The 17413-nt window shown below is 41.9% G+C and overlaps 1 protein-coding gene across 1 annotated transcript in view; it reads left to right on the top strand.

The window, feature by feature from the left end:
- The window catches only part of Dnah3 (dynein, axonemal, heavy chain 3), a 209322-nt gene that overhangs the window by 94248 nt on the left and 97661 nt on the right, over nt 1-17413 (top strand). Inside the window, exons 25-34 of the mRNA XM_013011154.1 lie at nt 133-225; nt 1971-2081; nt 3118-3232; nt 6279-6477; nt 8836-8944; nt 9674-9787; nt 10950-11126; nt 13572-13663; nt 15246-15465; nt 16566-16700. Of these exons, the coding sequence (XP_012866608.1) occupies nt 133-225; nt 1971-2081; nt 3118-3232; nt 6279-6477; nt 8836-8944; nt 9674-9787; nt 10950-11126; nt 13572-13663; nt 15246-15465; nt 16566-16700 (1365 nt within the window). The remainder of the gene's footprint in view (nt 1-132; nt 226-1970; nt 2082-3117; nt 3233-6278; nt 6478-8835; nt 8945-9673; nt 9788-10949; nt 11127-13571; nt 13664-15245; nt 15466-16565; nt 16701-17413) is intronic.

Raw genomic sequence — 17413 nt, 5'->3', positions numbered from 1 at the left:
AAAGGGGAAGGAGAGAGAATGGGAGAGAGGAGCGTGAGCAGAGGACAAAGAGTACTACTTAGGTTTTTCCCACAATTCCTCCCCTGGGCTTCAGTTGACTTGCTGCCTTTCTCTGTCTGCCTTGTCTTGCAGGGAATGGTGGAAAAGTGGCTACAGCATGTGGAACAGATGATGCTTGCCAGCTTGAGGGATGTTATTGGACTTGGGATTGACGCATATACCCTGGTAAACAAGCATTAGTGTACATGTGATAAAGAAGTATTGTAAAGGAAACTCTGGGAAGAAGGTTAAGTGGATCAGTTCATTTTGTCTTCTACTGAAACATACCCTTTGTGCCTCTCAGTCCTTTTCCTGTAAAGTCCTGATGTAATGAATGCATTTCTAGTTAAATATTTGCTGTTAGAAGTAAGAGATTCAAGCCAGGCGCTGGTGGCTCACATATATAATCCTATCTACTCAGGAGGCTGAGCTCTGAGGATCCAGCTCAAAGCCAGCCTGGGCAGGAAAGGCCATGAGGCTTTTATCTCCAATAAACCACAAGAAAACCGGAAGTGGTGCTGTGGTTCAAGTGATAGAGTGCTTGAGGGACAGCACCCAGGCCCAGAGTTCAAGTCCCTTGACCGACAAAACAATACAAAACAAGAAAGTAGGAGATTCAAGAGAGGTGATTTTACTGGGTGCTGGTGGCTCATGCCTGTAATCCTAATTACTCAGGAGGCTGAGATCTGAGGATCATGGTTTGAAGCCATCAAGGGCAAGAAAGTCCATGAGACTTTCATCAATTAATCACCAAAAAGCCAAAACTGGGCTTGTGGCTCAAGTTGGTAGAGCACTAGCCTTGAGCCAAATAAAACCCAGGGACAGCACCCAGGCTTTGAGGTCAAGCTTCTGTACTGGTATCAAAAAGAAAAAAAAGAGAGAAAGGGTTAGTGATAGCTCTTTTATTACTGCAGGCTTAACTTTCCTGTCACATGATACCCTTCCAATTCAGCTTTTGCTGTGTAACTCAAGTTCCCAAAGACTAAAGAGAAACAAGTGGGACACAAAGTCTGAGAGGAAAAACTTTGTTACAACAACTCTTTGGCTATCCTCCAGCAAGGTTCTTGTTGCCACATTAAATCCCCCCCTCCCCACCTCCCCAGCCCTTGGTGCCAGTACTGAGGCTTGAACTCAGACAGAGCCTCTTGCTCTGCTTGGCTTGTTTACTAAAGGCTGGTGCTCTTCCACTGGACCCACACTTCTGGCTTTTTGGTTGTTAGAGATAAAATCTCAAAGTTTTGTTTGCCTAAAGTGGCATTAAGCTGTGATCTTCAGATCTCAGCCCCTTGAGCATCTAGGATTACAGGCTTGAGCCACCAACATCTGGCTTCTTACCTCTGCTTTCAATTGCCTCTTCTTACTTCTAGGCCCCTCTTCCCATTCTTCACTCCCTTTCATCAAACTTAAATGTACTTAATTGGTACTTTCATTTTAAACTATTCAGGATCAACCTCACTGTCCCTCACAGTGAAAATGACAGGCCAATCCTTTTTCTGAAAATACCTTCTAAATAAAAAATTGAAGGGAAGCCGGGCACTGATGCTTGCATCATAATTCTAGCTATTCAGGAGGCTGAGATCTGAGGGTTGGGATTTAAAGATATCTTGGGCAGACAATTCTGAGAAACTCTTATTTCTAATGGATAAGCAAAAAAACCCTGGAAGTGGAGGTATGGCTCAAGTGGTAGAGCACCAGCCTTGAGTAAAAAAGGCAAGCCAGAGAGCAGAGGAGATTGATATATTTTTTTCTTTTCCATAAACTTTAGGGAGGAAGACATAAATCAGCAATCCCAGAGATGTCAAATCTTGAATTTGAGGGTGTGGGGGGGAGATTTTGTTTTCATTGTCAGTGTGCTGCAGTGAGGTGTGTACTTAGAAAGTCATCTTAAATCTCCTATGAAGTCTGATCCTACAACAAGCCTTTCTTCCTAGGTCCCTCGAAACTCCTGGGTCTTGGAGTGGCCTGGCCAGGTGGTGATCTGTGTCTCCTCAATCTTTTGGACCAAGGAGGTATCAGAAGCCCTGGAAGGACATACCCTACCAGTAAGTAAGCCTGCCATGATGCTTGCAGAAGAGGGAGGTCTGGGCATCAGTTAGGAGCTGAATAATGTGTAATTCAAATAAGCCTATTTTGTTTTCTAAACCATAATAATAATAATAATAATTTGAACCATGGTCTCACAGAAGTGCGAGTTCACAAAGGGACAGCGAGATGGAGAATTTGGAATTACAGACATTCTGGAAGCCTGTGGTTCAAGACTACTTGGAGTTTTTCCTAGATAGAAATTCTGAACTGCGGGGTTCTAATTTTTTTTAAATTTCTTTTAATGGTTATTATAAAGGTGATATACATAGAGATTACAGTTACACAAGTCAGGTAATGAATACTTTTCTTTTTGGACAATATCACTCCTTCTCTTATTCAGGGTTCTAAGTTTTATCAGCTTTTGCTTCAAGGGATCAAACTGGCAGAATTTCCGATAATGGAGACTCCCTATTATTTTATTAGGCCAGAAGACTACTGTCTTCCTCTTTTCCTTCACTACTGCCCTCTTCTTACCACCTCAGGGCCAAACAAGTCTAGTCTCAGACTCAAACATGTATATTTTCAGTTGGTCATTGTCAACACTTCAAAGATCAAGATCACCGGGCACGTGTGGCTGATGCCTGTAATCCTAGCTACTCAGGAGGCTGAGATCTGAGGATCGTGGTTCAAAGCCAGCCTGGGCAGGAAAGTCCATGAGACTTTTATCCCCAATTAACCACCAGAAAACTAGAAGTGGTGCCTTGGCTCAACTGGTAGAGTGCTTGCCTTGAGCTGAAAAGCTCCAGGTCAGTGCCAAGGACTAGAGTTCAAGCCCCATGACTGACAAAAAGAGCAAGAGAGAGAGAGAGATAACTGGGTTCAAATCCTGACCCATTCACTTCCCTAGAGGCATAGGATAGGATGTTTTGCAGGATGACATCCAAGAGTCTGACTTGGGACATTGGGTGGTCATTGTGACTGTCAATCCCTGAATTAGTGATTGCTAGAAGAAAATCCAACTTAATTGATTGTCCTCACCTGTACCTTGACCAGGATTTTCTGAAAAAGAGCAATAATCAGATTGCAGAGATTGTTGAGCTGGTGCGGGGAAAGCTGAGCAGCGGAGCTCGACTCACTCTTGGGGCCCTCACGGTCATTGATGTCCATGGTAAGCACAGAGACTTCCCCTGGTGTTATTGACTGCCTAGCAATGGCAGCCAGGCTGGCCTCTCAGTTCTCTTGAATGCAATGACTTGGGGCTTCCTAATCCATCAGGGTCAAGCTTCTCCAAATGAATGACAATAAGACAAAGGGCTAAGGACCAAGTCTTGCCCGAAACCCTATGTATCTCCACCTTACAGTTCCCCCTTCCACACGGGAACACTTCAAGCAGGGATCTTGCTGAGGTCCTGATGTCCAAACCCTTTTCTGAGTGTCCCCAACTTAATGAATGTTTTCCTTGCATTTGAATACTCACTGGGACCCAAGATTTGTGCTAAGTCATCACTGAGCATTATCTCATTTCACATCTAGTTCCTAGATTAAGAACATGGTACTCAGTGGGCTCTGGTGGCTCACACCTGTAATCCTAGCTACTTAGGAGGCTGAGATTTGAGGATCATGATTTGAAGCCAGACCAGGCGAGAAATTCTGTGAGACTCTTATATCCAATAAAGTACCCAAAACAACCAGAAGTAGAGATAGGACTCAAGAAGTAGATTGCTAGCCTTGAACAAAAAATGTTCAGGGACACTACCCAGGCCCTGAGTTCAAGCCCCAAGACTGGCATAGAAAAAAAAGGACACCAGAGAGGGAAGTAACTTGCTGGGAGCCACAGAGTAAATGACAAGACACTCCTCTGTCTTATTTCAAACCCAATGAGCTAGTATGGGCAGTGATGCAGGAAGGAGTCGCTTGGTGAGAGATTATGCCTTCTAGCTATTCCCTAAACCAAAAAGATGGTGATGAAAAAGAATTGGGGTCTTTATATAAACAAACCACCTCCACATAATCACAACATCATCACCAAGGAAACAAGGCTGGACCAGGCTGGTTGCCTAGAAACAGTCTCTCACTCGTACAAGCAGCTTCCTACTGGCATGCCACAGCATCTTATTCTCTCAGGGCTGATGCTTACTGCAATCTGATTTCAGCCACATAGATGAGCATAAAATCAGAGGTAGAGGAGAAGGAAATGTATACTTCACACACCCACACACCTAGCTGGTAGGGATTAGAGATGTGGATAAAGTTATAGCCCAGGGGACCCCAGAGTAGCTGGGTTCACAACACAAACAAACACAAGCACACAATGCATAACAAAGGCAACTTCTCTGAGCTGATCCTTAGAGAGTCACTTTCCTCTTTGAATTCTCATGCAGATCTTACTCCTGTCACCTCCCAAAGAGTTCTCTTAAGAATCTGACAAGTATGGCTGGAGGCATGGCTAAGTTGGTAGAGTACTAGCCAATGAGCCAAACATGCAGATACTAGAGTTTGAGTCTTGGTCTTGGACCTGAAAAAAAGAAGAAAAGAAAAGAATCTGAGCTAGATGCTGATGGCTCATACTTGTAATCCTAGCTACTCAGGAGGGCTGAGATCTGAGGATCACGGTTCAAAGCTACCACGGGCCCGACACCAGTGGCTCACACCTGTAATCCTAGCTACTCAGGAGGCTGAGATCTGGGGATAGCCAGCCCTGGCAGGAAAGGTTGTGAAACTCTTATATCCAATTAACCACCAGAAAACCAGAAGTAGTGCTGTAGCTCCAATGGTAGAGCGCTTGCCTTGAGCTGAAGAGCTGTGGGACAGCGCCCAGGCCCAGAGTTCAAGCCCCTTGACCAACCAAAAAACAAAACAAAACAAAACTTATCTCCAAATAACTATCAAAAAGCCAGAAGTAAAAGTGTGGCTCAAGTAGTAGAGTGCAAAGCTTAAGCAGAAAAAATAAAGAACACCTTCTAGGCCCTGACTTCAAGCCCTAGGATCAGTGTACACACACGTACACAAGCATACACACAGACACAGACACAGATACACACACAGACACACACACACAGAACCCCCAAGGGGCTGGTCTATTTTTTACAAAGGAAGGAAAACTTCTAGTATAATGTTCTAAGATTCTGGGTTTTTCTGTTATAAAAAACTTATTTCTCAGAGAGGCAGTAAAATTGCAAAGGTGTCTTTTTGCAAAGTCATGTTTTTGAGATCCTAAACTTGAGCCTACTGTACTAGTTTAGACAGATCAACAATCCTCATCTTGTGAGTCGCCTGAAATAGAATGATTTTCATAAACCTATATCCACTCTTCAGCTTCAGGGCTTCTGTCACTGTTAAAAATTAGTTCCACAGCCAATGAGAAAAAAGGAAAAAACATGAAATGTATCTGTCTCCTAGCTGATTCCTCAGGCCCTGGCAGGGAGGAATACTTTTTACTGTGGATTTTTGACATACCGCTTGTGCTTACTACCTCAGCAGTTTCATTAGAGGTAAAAAGGCATACTGGGGATCTGAGGGCATTTGTGGTCACTACATAGTTCAAAGTCTCTGAGTCCATCCCTCATCCAATTTGGGATTAACAGTAGATAATATAATACTTACATAATATTTTTTGGGTGCTGGTACTGGGACTTGGGTGCTGTCCCTGAGCTTTTCTGCTCAAGGCGAACACTCTACCACTTGGACCACAGCTCTACTTCGGGCTCTTTGGACCTTTTCAGGCTACTTTGAACCACAATTCTCAGATCTCAGCCCCCTGATTATGGGCATGAGCCACTGGTGCTTGGCTTTGTATAATATTTTATATGTTTGTATATATTCATTCAGTCCTCATAAAACCAGTATTAGGTGGATATTATGTTAACCTAATTTTACAGATTGTGCAGCAGAGTAATTAACATAGCTAGTTTATGGTGGAACCAGAATTTGAACTCAGGCAGACTGATTTCAGAGTATACATATTTAGTACCTTTACTTCGCTATCAGAAAGAATAATACACAGCAGATTCTATGTTCAGCTCCATGGGAGAAAGTAAAGACAGACTTCTAAAATACAGTATTGCCTGTAGGTTGAGCAGGACTGGGAACATGGTAGAAACTTGAAATAGCCTGGACAGAGAGGTGGCCTCGATATCATCTTCTTCTAAGGACGATATGGAGATGGGGGATTCTGATGGCTCTGTGTGTTGTGTTTCTTCATGGTATTCCAATAGCTCGTGATGTGGTGGCCAAGTTAGCTGAGGATAAGGTCTGTAATCTGAATGATTTCCAGTGGATCTCACAGCTACGCTACTACTGGCAATCAAAGGATGTATATGTGCAGATGATAACCACTGAAGCTTTATATGGCTATGAATACCTGGGAAACTCACCCCGGCTGGTGATCACACCTCTGACTGATCGTTGCTACAGGTAAAGCCTGGGGCATTTAGCTTGAGAGGTGAACAAAGAACTCAGGAGTGAAAAAGGGTCTGGGAGGAAGGATGGGAATGTCCTTGGGTTTATTAGCATCTATATTTTAGATTTTCTGAGTTCAGAATTTTACCTTTTGTCCCCATGGTCCCATAGTGGGCATGGAAACTGGGCATTCAGATGAGAAATGGAAATATACAATACATTGATAAGTTGGGAGCAAATAGAAGAACATTGCAGAATGATTTTGAAAATGCCATGATGCTCTCAAGTAGCAGGTTTTACAATGGCAGAAACCAAGATGATGCCTGCAAATAACTGTGGCCAAATGGTTGACCCAGAAGGGTCAGGAGCCCTGAAACATGACTCTCCAAGCTTCATAGCTAGTCTGGCGAAGAGACACTTGTCATTCTATGCTCAGCAGAGTACTATGCCTCTTTCCTTTGCATTCCTAACATTAGAAACCTGGATTTTGTGAACCTGTTAATTAGCAATGTTCAGATTTTCTTTCACTTTTGTATTTTTCCTCACAGGGCATTTACATTATAAAAATAATATTTGAACTGTGCACTGGTGGCTTATGCCTTTAATCCTAGCTACTCAAGAGGCTGAAATCTGAGGATCAGGGTTCAAAGCCAGCCTGCACAGAAAAGTGCAACTCTTATATCCAATTAACCAGCAAAAAGCCTAAAGTGGAGCCATGGCTCAAGTGGTAAAGAACTAGTCTTGAGCAAGTAGTGCCCAGTCTTTGAGTGACAGCCCCAGTACTAATACAAAATAATAATAATGTACTTGAGTATTTTCTTCTTCTTCTTTTTTTTTTGGCCATCATGGGGCCTGAACTCTGGGCCTGGGCGCTGTCTCTCAGCTCTTCAGCTCAAGGCAAGCGCTCTACCACTTGAGCCACAGTGCCACTTCCAGTTTTCTGGTGGTTTATTGGAGAGAAGAGTCTCACCACCTTTCCTGCCCAGGCTGGCTTTGAACCATGATCCTTAGATCTCAGCCTCCTGAGTAGCTAGGATTACAGGTGTTAGCCACCACCACCCAGCTATATTTTCTTCTTTTAAGATCTTTAGTCACTTGTTTCCTATTCTGTGACTTTTTTCTCGTCATTTTTTCTACTAATTATTCCACAACAGTGTCTTTTAAAAAAATTGTTATGTAAAGTCAAGATATTTAACAAAGTATTATAAACTACATATATAGTAATATGATCACTAGAGTGGAAAAATAACATATCTGTTACTTTACACGTTTATTTTCCTCTCTGTGGCAAGAGCAATTTTACTCTACCAGTTTAGCAAATACTCTAAATAAGACACAATATTAATAACTATAGTTCTCCTAAACAACCATTTCTTAAATTTTTCTGTGCAACATGCATGACCTAACAAACATGGGGGAGACACGTTCAGAAGATTGTTAAGAGCCAACTGTGCACAACTGTAATTCCAACACTTAGGAGTCTAAGGTAGGAGGATCATGAGCCTACATAGAGCATTGGAGGCAAGCAGGTACTATGTGAGAACCTGCCTCAAGAAAATAAGCAAAAGAAAGTTATAAGATGGTGTGTTAACTGAAGTTATGGTTATATCAGGACAGGGCCAGGGCTAAAGTGGTAGTTTATCTTGTATGCACAAGGCCCTGAGTTCAATCCCTAGTGCCACATCAATGTACCTTTACCAAGGGTTATGGGACTAGTTTTGCTACATCATTCATTTCAGCCACTGTATATTTTGACTGAGGATATGGAACTAATTAAAGTATGTTTCCTGAACTCAAGAGCACTTTAGAGGAAATATATTTATTTCACCATTTCACTAGCCCCAGCAATCTTTGGACTATGGAATATGGTTCTCACTTCTGTTTGATTCACTTATGTCTCTACCTATCTATTCCTTTATCTATTCAATCATTCAATTAGACATGCTTATAGGAGCCATGATGTGCCAAGCACTATGCTAAACTCAGATTACAATGCTGAATAAAACAGATTTTTTAAATGATGATGACATATTGGTTGTATAATTAGGAGCAAGTTTTCAACTGTTTATATGATTCAATAGAATAAGAAGCTGGTTTCTAATCTGGGCATGAAAATCAGTGAGATTCTTATCTACAATTAACCACCAAAAAACACCAAAAAGAAGGGGTGGGGGGCTGGAAGTGGATCTGTGGCCCAAGTGGTAGAGCTCTAGCCTTGAGGAAAATAAACTCAGGGACCACACCCAGGCCCTGAGTTTAAGCCCCAGGATCAGCAAACTCCCCCTCCCCCACCCTCCAACCTCTTCCCCCTCCTCCGGAAAAAATGTTGGCATCTCTCCTTGGATACCAAGTTTCCTGTTTTCTTCTCCCTAGGACACTGATGGGAGCTTTGAAGTTGAACCTTGGAGGAGCTCCAGAGGGCCCTGCTGGAACAGGCAAGACAGAAACCACCAAAGATTTGGCCAAAGCATTGGCCAAGCAGGTAGAGAAATGTTAACCATCTCTGCTTCTCCTTCTGTCCTCTCTGAACCTCTGTCCAAGAACATGAGCATGAAGTTCAGGATAATTTAATGTAACAGGCAGAGTGGGGCTCCATCTCGTTCCGTAGTACAAGAGATGCACCCTCCCCCTCGTATTAGAGTATATTAGACTTTGCCAGAAAACCACGCAGATAACCAGGTACAGAGAACAAAGAAATGTTTATTGCCGGAAAAGGGGCCAGCAAGACCCCTTCTCACAAGGGAGAAGTGAGAAGAAGCAACGTCTATTGTCTGAAGTGACCTACATAACCTAGGTCTAGCAGGGGCTAGGAGGCAGAGACCCTGGTGTGGACTTGAGGGCCAGGGGCTTCATCATGGTGGACTAGGCTTTATGGCTGCTGCCCAAGTAGTAGATAAGGGGCCTGCAGCTGCCCAGACCTGAAGGTCACTCCAAGGGGCTCCTGTTGCCTTATATGGTGGTAGCTGCCCCAGAGAAGTGTCATCCCAAGGTAGAAGGGGTTGGGGGCTGATTATTTTCTGCCTTTACTATAGGGGCCCGATGTTGCTTAGGAAGGGAGCATGCTAAGCTGTGGAGAGGGGAAGGTGGGTCCTAAGCTATGGGAAGAGAGCTTATTGGGCTAACACCTTGTTTTATGGTGTCACTGAAACAGGTGTAATGGACTTCATCCTGAATGGGACCCTCATGCTCCTTTTTTTTTTTTGCTTTTCAGTGTGTGGTGTTCAACTGTTCTGATGGTTTGGATTACAAGGCCATGGGGAAGTTCTTCAAGGGCCTGGCCCAGGCTGGAGCATGGGCATGTTTTGACGAATTCAACAGGATTGAGGTAACTACGCTGCTCAGCTACAATATGGAAGAGGCGATTGTTCAGGGATCTTTTGCTGGGTTCTCAGCTCTTTAGTAACAAGGGTTTATGTTTCCTCTATGAATCTTGAACAGTGTAGGTACTTAATGAACTCAATCTAAACAGTGACGAGGAGACTGAATGTATATGTTATACAGATCTCTTCACCTCCTTATCCATTCACTCACTGACACATTCAAAAATTTATTGAGAAGCTGTATGTGTTTATGATACCAAGAAGCATAGACATATTCTTGCCCTGTAAGTGATTACAGTCTAGTAATAAGAAATAAAAATTAAACCAGGTACCAGTGGCTCACACCTATAATCTTAGCTACTCAGAAGGCTGAGACATGAGGACTGTAATTTGAAGCCATTTCAGGAAGAAAAGTCTAAGAGATTCCTATCCCTAATTAACCAGCAAAAAGCCAGAAATCAAAGTGTGGCTCAAGTGGTAGAGCATCATCCTTGAGAAAAAACCCCCACCAAAACCCAAGAACAGGAGGTGCTAAGTACAAATCGCACACACAAATTAAATGAAACAAATAGAATATGACAGCAGTCTATGATACCACAGTAATCATCAAAGGACACATCACAAAAGTGTGGGTGATCATGTAAACATATCAATTGAAGCAGTAAACACTGAATACTTCTTCAGTGCCAGCCGTGGTGCTGAAACAAAAACTACTGTATAATACACACACACACACACACACACACACACACACATACACACACACACACTTGCAGACCAGTTTTCCTTTTCTTTGCCAAACCCCAAACCATGCTTCCATTTTGAGTATGTGACTGGTTTTCAGGTGATGGGATTTTTGTTTTATTTTTATTTATTTTTTGTGAGATGTGAACTCCAGACCTGAGTACTGTCATTTAGCTGTTTTGTTCAAGGCTGGTCAACTACCACTTGAGCCATGCTTCCAATTCCAGCTTTTTGGTGTTAAATGGAGATAAGAATCTCACAGGTCTACTCAGACTGATTTTGAACCACAATCCTCAGATCTCAACCTCGTGAGGCTAAGATGGCAGGTGTGAGTCATTGGCACCAGGCAGGTGATGGGTTCTTTTTTTGCTAAGTTAGGGGGACCCATGTAGAATTTCCATCAGCCAGGCCCTCTCACCACAGGTAGAAGTGCTGTCTGTGGTAGCCCAGCAGATCCTTAGCATTCAACAAGCCATTATCCGGAAGCTGAAGACCTTCATCTTTGAAGGCACTGAGCTCTCTCTGAACCCAACTTGTGCTGTCTTCATCACCATGAACCCTGGATATGCTGGCAGGGCTGAGCTGCCAGATAACCTCAAGGTAAGCATGATCTTGAATTTTATATAGCATGGATACTTTATAATATAGAACTTTCTGGAAGTGTGCATCAGAAGATCTCATAGAGAATTGCAACAGTAACAGGAGGCATTTTTTTTGTTTTATATTTTTTTTAGTTGTAAGAAGGGATAGTAGAATGTTAATGGTAGTAAAATCTTGGTCCCAGAACACAGCTACCCAACAGGGTCTCCTGGAGAAGGATGAATACATACTTAATGACCAATGGCAAACAGGAAACAATGAACACTAGAATTAAAACCACCATTTCACTAGTGCTGGTGGTTCATGCCTATTATCCTAGATACTCAGGAGGCTAAGATCTAAGCCAGCCCTATCAGGAAAGTCCATGAGACTCTTATCTCTGACTAACCAGCAGAAAACAGAAAATGGTGTTGCAGATCAAGTGGTGAGCAAAAAATTAAAGGATTGCATACAGGCCCTGAGTTCAAGCTCCAGTTCCAGCACAATCACAGCAATAAAAAGTCACCATTTCTACTGCTAACAGGGAGCTGACTGGTGATATAAATCAAAGAAGCAACTTAGGCACAGTAGGGACTCAGGTGAATGGGCCATCAAGAAGCAACAGCCACCTTTTAGGTCCAACCTACTACTGGTAAACAAGATGTTGGGCCTCATTTTCTTTCCAGAAGTAGCTAGAAGTTGGGTTTGTTTTATGAAATCTGATTTTTTTAAGATCTTGGTTTAATAAAAGAAAAAGTACTCTAGACATATAAAGTAAATCTATATACAAAATAACATCAAATTCCAATGCATAGGACTGAGCCTATGAAGCTAATTAAAATGAAGTAGTTTCCAGACCTTCAGAGGCAGATGGGTCTAGATAGCCTTAGCATGCTGCTTTCATTGAAGGCAAAAATACAAGAGAGTGGCCAGGTCTTTTATAGGAGAGCATCTGCCACCTAGCTGGAAAGAGAGACTTCCACACATGTCCTTTATAGATTCAATGCTACTATATTGCTCCATCCCTTTGGGTGGAAGCAATAGGAGACACAGCCACCCCTCTATCCACCGACTAGCATATGATTCTCTGCCTGCTAGACATGCACTATGATTAGTGCATTGGAATCTCATTCACATAGACTTTTATCTAAAAATAGGACAGTTAAGGAAATCCATGAAGTGTTCCTTTCCTATAGGTCAGCATAGGCCAGCAAGTACCAAAGTAGAATTTAGATCCCTTTCTCCCTGCCCCCCAAATTTCTCTCTCTCTGTTTCAAGTAGGTCCCAGGACTTGAAGTCAGGGCCTTGAGCACTTTCCCAGAACTTGTTTGCTCAAGGCTAGCACTCTGCCTTTTTTTATTTTGGCTGGTCCTGTGCTTGAACTCAGGGCCCCAACACTGTCCCTGAGCTTTTTCAGCCCAAGGTTAGTGCTCTGCCACTAAAGCCACAGCTCTTTCCAGCTTTTGTGTGTGTGTGTGAATTGGAGATAAGAGTCTCATGGAGATTCCTGCCCAGGCTGGCTTTGAACCAGAATCCTCAGATTTCAAGTCTCCTTGAGTAGCTAGGATTACAAGTGTAAGCCACTGGTGCCCAGCCATTCTGCCATTTGAGCCACAGCTCCACTTCTGGATTTTTGGTGGTTAATTGGAGATAAGAATCTCACAGACTTTCCTGCTTGGGCTGGCTTTGAACCATAATTCTCAGACCTCAGCCACCTGGGTAGCTAGGATTAGAGGCATGCACCACTGGGGCTTGGCCATTTCTCATTTTTTAACAACCCAATTATTGTAAGCACCCCTTTGCATTTGTCTCAGCCAGTAGCCATGTTAGATCTGCACAAGTGACTTTCATGAGACACAGGATGTGTGAAATAGTGAATTCTGGCTGTATAACTCTGGCAAGCCACTTGACCTCTAAAATCTAACAATACAATAGCTTAATAGCTTATGATTATTGAGTACTCAAGATATACTTCACTTCCATTATATCATTTGTTCTAATGGTAATTCTGTGACCATGTTCATCTGTTACTTTGAAATGAAAGGACTGAGATTTAGAGGGGTTATGTAACTTGCCTACAGCTAGTCAGCTGCTGAACAAGAACTCAAAGTGTGATCTACCTGACTTTAGGATTCTTCTCATGCATTCCTAAATGACTTCTTGTGAACTTGGAAGCTCCAACAGTTGTTCAATCCCATGAAATATCCTTGTTTTTCATAGAATGGGGTGTTATTGGAATACCAGCACTTAGGCCCTTCCAGAGAGCTATCAAAAGATCTGATATACTATCATGTACCTGGACAAGCCAGTGGGCAGGTTGTCTGTCCATTGAAGATAGTCTCTGCTCTCCTTTCTTTGACTAGAATAACCTGAATGGTCATAGTACTTCCCTTTGCCTTTGTAGATGTTCATCCTCAAAGTATTCCCTGTATGTATTCAGATTCTGATCAGTTATTTCTTTTCCAGGCTTTATTCCGGACGGTGGCTATGATGGTGCCAGATTATGCTCTTATTGGAGAAATCTCCTTGTATTCTATGGGGTTTCTGGACTCGAGGAGGTACATTGCATTAGTTTTCCAGTTTGTGTGTTATGAAATGCTCGTAAGGAGTGGCTTTTTGTGTAATGAATTCAATGTGAGTTAGAAGAAGAGAGAAAACGTAACAAACTTGCTTCCTCTCACTGGCTAATCTGAGAACATATAGCCCTGGCTTTGGTCCTGATCTCATTCCTGACTAGGAATTGGCCCATTGGCAAGAAATAGCCTCTTCTCTCACTATTAAAGTAGCTACTCATATCATCTCCACCCCTTACTTTAGTAATCTATGTCAACTTTATTAAGTGATCTAAGGAAAAACTATAGTATATATGAAATGATACCACAGTTGAAGAAATAATTTTAATATTATTTAAGTAACTTAAAAATTCAATAAAATTTTTTATCGATCAACTGGGTTATTTCCTATTTGAATATTGGTTTTCTAAGGCACATCACATACACACATATATATACATCATATCTTTAAGCGTATGTTTGTATATACATATAACACATACAAGACTTGTGAATAATTGTTGTAGGATGGCTTACATTAAGCCTTTCTGAATTTTAATGTTTGTCTTTCACATTGTCTTTTCTGTAACCTACTAATTTTTTTTGGTCATATCAGGTATCTCCATGGTAACTATGTGGTTGATGTGGTTGTCCTTGTTTGTAATCTGAGGGGCTACAGAAATAGAATGTTCACCCTTCCTAGGCTAAGACATCATGTGTATTGTTTTTTTTAACGGTGGAAATGTAGGTGATATTAATTTTTCATTAAATTCACTCATCTATTCAGTTAGCAACTTGTGTGTGTGTGTGTGTGTGTGTGTGTGTGTGTGTGTGTGTGCTGGTCCTGGGACTCAGGGCCTGGGCACTGTCTTTAAGCTTCTTTTGCTCAAAGCTAGTGGTCTACCTCTTGAGCCACAGCCCCACTTTTGGTTCTTGTGGTAGTTTATTGGAGATAAGAGTTCTTGCCCAAACTGGCTTTGAACCATGAATCTCAGATTCTAGCCTCCTGAGTAGATAGGATTATAGGCACGAGACACCCTTGCCTGACTTCAATTAGCAATTCTTTATTGAGCCACCTGTCTTATACTCAGCTCTGTTCTGGGAGCTAGTAAGCAATACAAAGTCTTGTTGTTTTTTTTTAAATGAATCAGTTTGATCAAAGGGATCTCCAAAAAGGGGGTGTGCATAAGTATATTGGTTATGGAAACTCTAATACCCAATTCCCAAAGGGTTAGCATGAGCAATGGTTATTTTCACTCACTGGAGGTCCAGATAGAAGTTTATGATCAGAAACATTGCTACTCAAGGGATGGCTTGGAAGTGTCCCTTGCTAAGATACTTATATTAATGTGTCCACATTCATTAATGCATATATATGAAAGTAACTTTCATGTACATTAACATGTACTTGTAACTTCATGTACATTACATGTTATACATAGGCTTTAATCTTGAACGACAATTATGTATCCTTCGCTCAATTTGGCTAAGGACTTCAATGTTGGGGCCACCCCATCAAGTCCATGGGCAAGCCTACTTTCTGAAGAGGCAGAGATCAGAATCTGCAGACATGTCTTTGTCTTCCCAGTCTTGCCCAGAAGATTGTTGCAACCTATCGTCTGTGCTCAGAACAACTCTCCTCCCAGCATCACTACGACTATGGCATGCGGGCCGTCAAGTCTGTGCTCACAGCTGCAGGCAACCTAAAGCTCAAATATCCAAAGGAAGATGAAAGTGTTTTACTGCTCCGTGCCTTGCTCGATGTCAACCTAGCCAAGTTCTTAGCTCAAGATGTCCCTCTGTTTCAGGTATGCAGGGATTTAGGACATTGGTGAAGGACCCAGGCTCAATTTCTTTGGCACCTTACTCCACATCTGCAGTCCTCTTATACTCTGTCTCATACCAGCCCAAATGCCATCTTCTTGGTCCCCTGTTGCTAAGATATAGATATATATGTATATATATGCATATATATATATTTGCCAATCCTGGGGCTTGGACTCAGGGCCTGAGCACTGTCCCTAATGCTTCATGGCCTGAGCCACAGTGCCACTTCTGCCTTTTTCTGTCTATGTGGTACTGAGGAATGGAACCCAGGGCTTTGTGCATGCTAGGCAAGCACTTTACTGCTAAGCCACATTCCTAGCCCATTAAGTAATAATCTTGATAGCAAATATTCCTGTCTAGTTCCTAGTTTTAATTAATTTTTTTTCTTTTTCTTTTCTTGTGCGAATACTGCATCTTGAACTCTGGGCCTCACTCTCCTCTACTCAAAGCTGGCGTTCTACCACTTGAACCATACCTCCCCATTTCTAGCTTTTTGCTGGTTACTTGGAGATCAGAGTTTTGCAGACTTTTCTGCCTTGGCTGACTTTGAATCTTTTTTTTTTTTACTTTGAATCTTAATACTCAGATCTCCTGAGTAGCTAGGATTACAGGAGTAAGCACGGATGCCTGACAAAAATGATTTCTGTAATAGGATAAGATTTGCTGTTGGAGGGCTAGGATGTAGCTCAGTGGCAAAGCACTTGCCTATCAAGTACAATGTCCTGTTTTTGATACCCAGTAACAAAAAAAAACAGTTAAAAAAAAAGATTTGCTGTTGGGTTTAGGTAGTTGTGTTTATTTAATGTAATTAAATGTGATTCCATCAAGACAGAAATCATGATTATCTTAGTCATCCCAAGCACAAAAACAGTACCACAGACATTAAATATTTACTGTTTTAAATTTTTGGAGAGGGAAATTATGATTAACAGTTGACATTTGAGTTTTTGGTGCAAGGGGAAAATGAGCTTTGAGAGTTTTCAAACATTTCGTTTGTCTATAGATCTCATTTTAGGAAAATGTTGAGAATCACATATCTGATACTTCATCCTTCCCACCTTCTCTTGACCTTTGCCAACAGGGGATTATCTCAGATTTGTTTCCTGGAGTTGTTCTTCCACAGCCAGACTATGAAGTTTTTCTGGAAGCCCTGGATATCAACTCCAAAAAGATGGGACTTCAGCCAGTACCTTGGTTTATTGGAAAAATTATCCAGGTTAGTTCCTTGCACCCACTTGAGATGTACCTGTTCTACTGCCTATAGGAAGTAGGAACTAGAAGGATTTAGGGTAGACAGGAGCAGGACTTACAACATGGAAAGAAAGTTAACAGACCACTTGGCCAACTGTTGTACTTGGAATTAAAGTTCAACATTTTTAGATGATTCTGGTAAAGTCATATGATCACTTAGATTGGAACTGGACTGTAACCAAGCATAGGTGGAGATAACCCTGCCCAAGTCATGTCAACTGATCTGAAGGTGATATCTCCTCAGGGAAAGTTAGGGTTCAGTAAATGACAGGCAGATTATGGGCAGGAAAATCACAAATGTCTCTATAGATAGACCCGATTCTAGAAATGCACCAAAAGCTTCCTTCTAATCTCAGGATTCCCTCTCTTAGATTGTTTTCAATGATAAATTGAATGCAATAGACCTCAAATGCACTTTCTCTGCAAAATTATAGGCCACAATAACAAGATGCCTTAAATACCATCAGGTTCATCCTTTATAAAGTCCAGAGAGGGAACACAAATGGGATTAATACAGACATAGGCTCAAGTCTCCGATCAGATCCTGCTGTGAGATTTAGGACAAATTATTTCACCCCATTGAGCCTCAGTTTCCTCATCTATAAAAGGGAAAGAGCAAAACCTTCCCCAGAGAAATTTAGTTCTTCAGAGGTATAGAAAAGTGCCAGATATAGTGAT

Source organism: Dipodomys ordii, unplaced genomic scaffold (genome assembly GCF_000151885.1).
Source record: "Dipodomys ordii isolate 6190 unplaced genomic scaffold, Dord_2.0 Scaffold14, whole genome shotgun sequence".
NCBI classification, from domain to species: domain Eukaryota; kingdom Metazoa; phylum Chordata; class Mammalia; order Rodentia; family Heteromyidae; genus Dipodomys; species Dipodomys ordii.
This window is presented reverse-complemented; position numbering and strand designations above follow the sequence as displayed.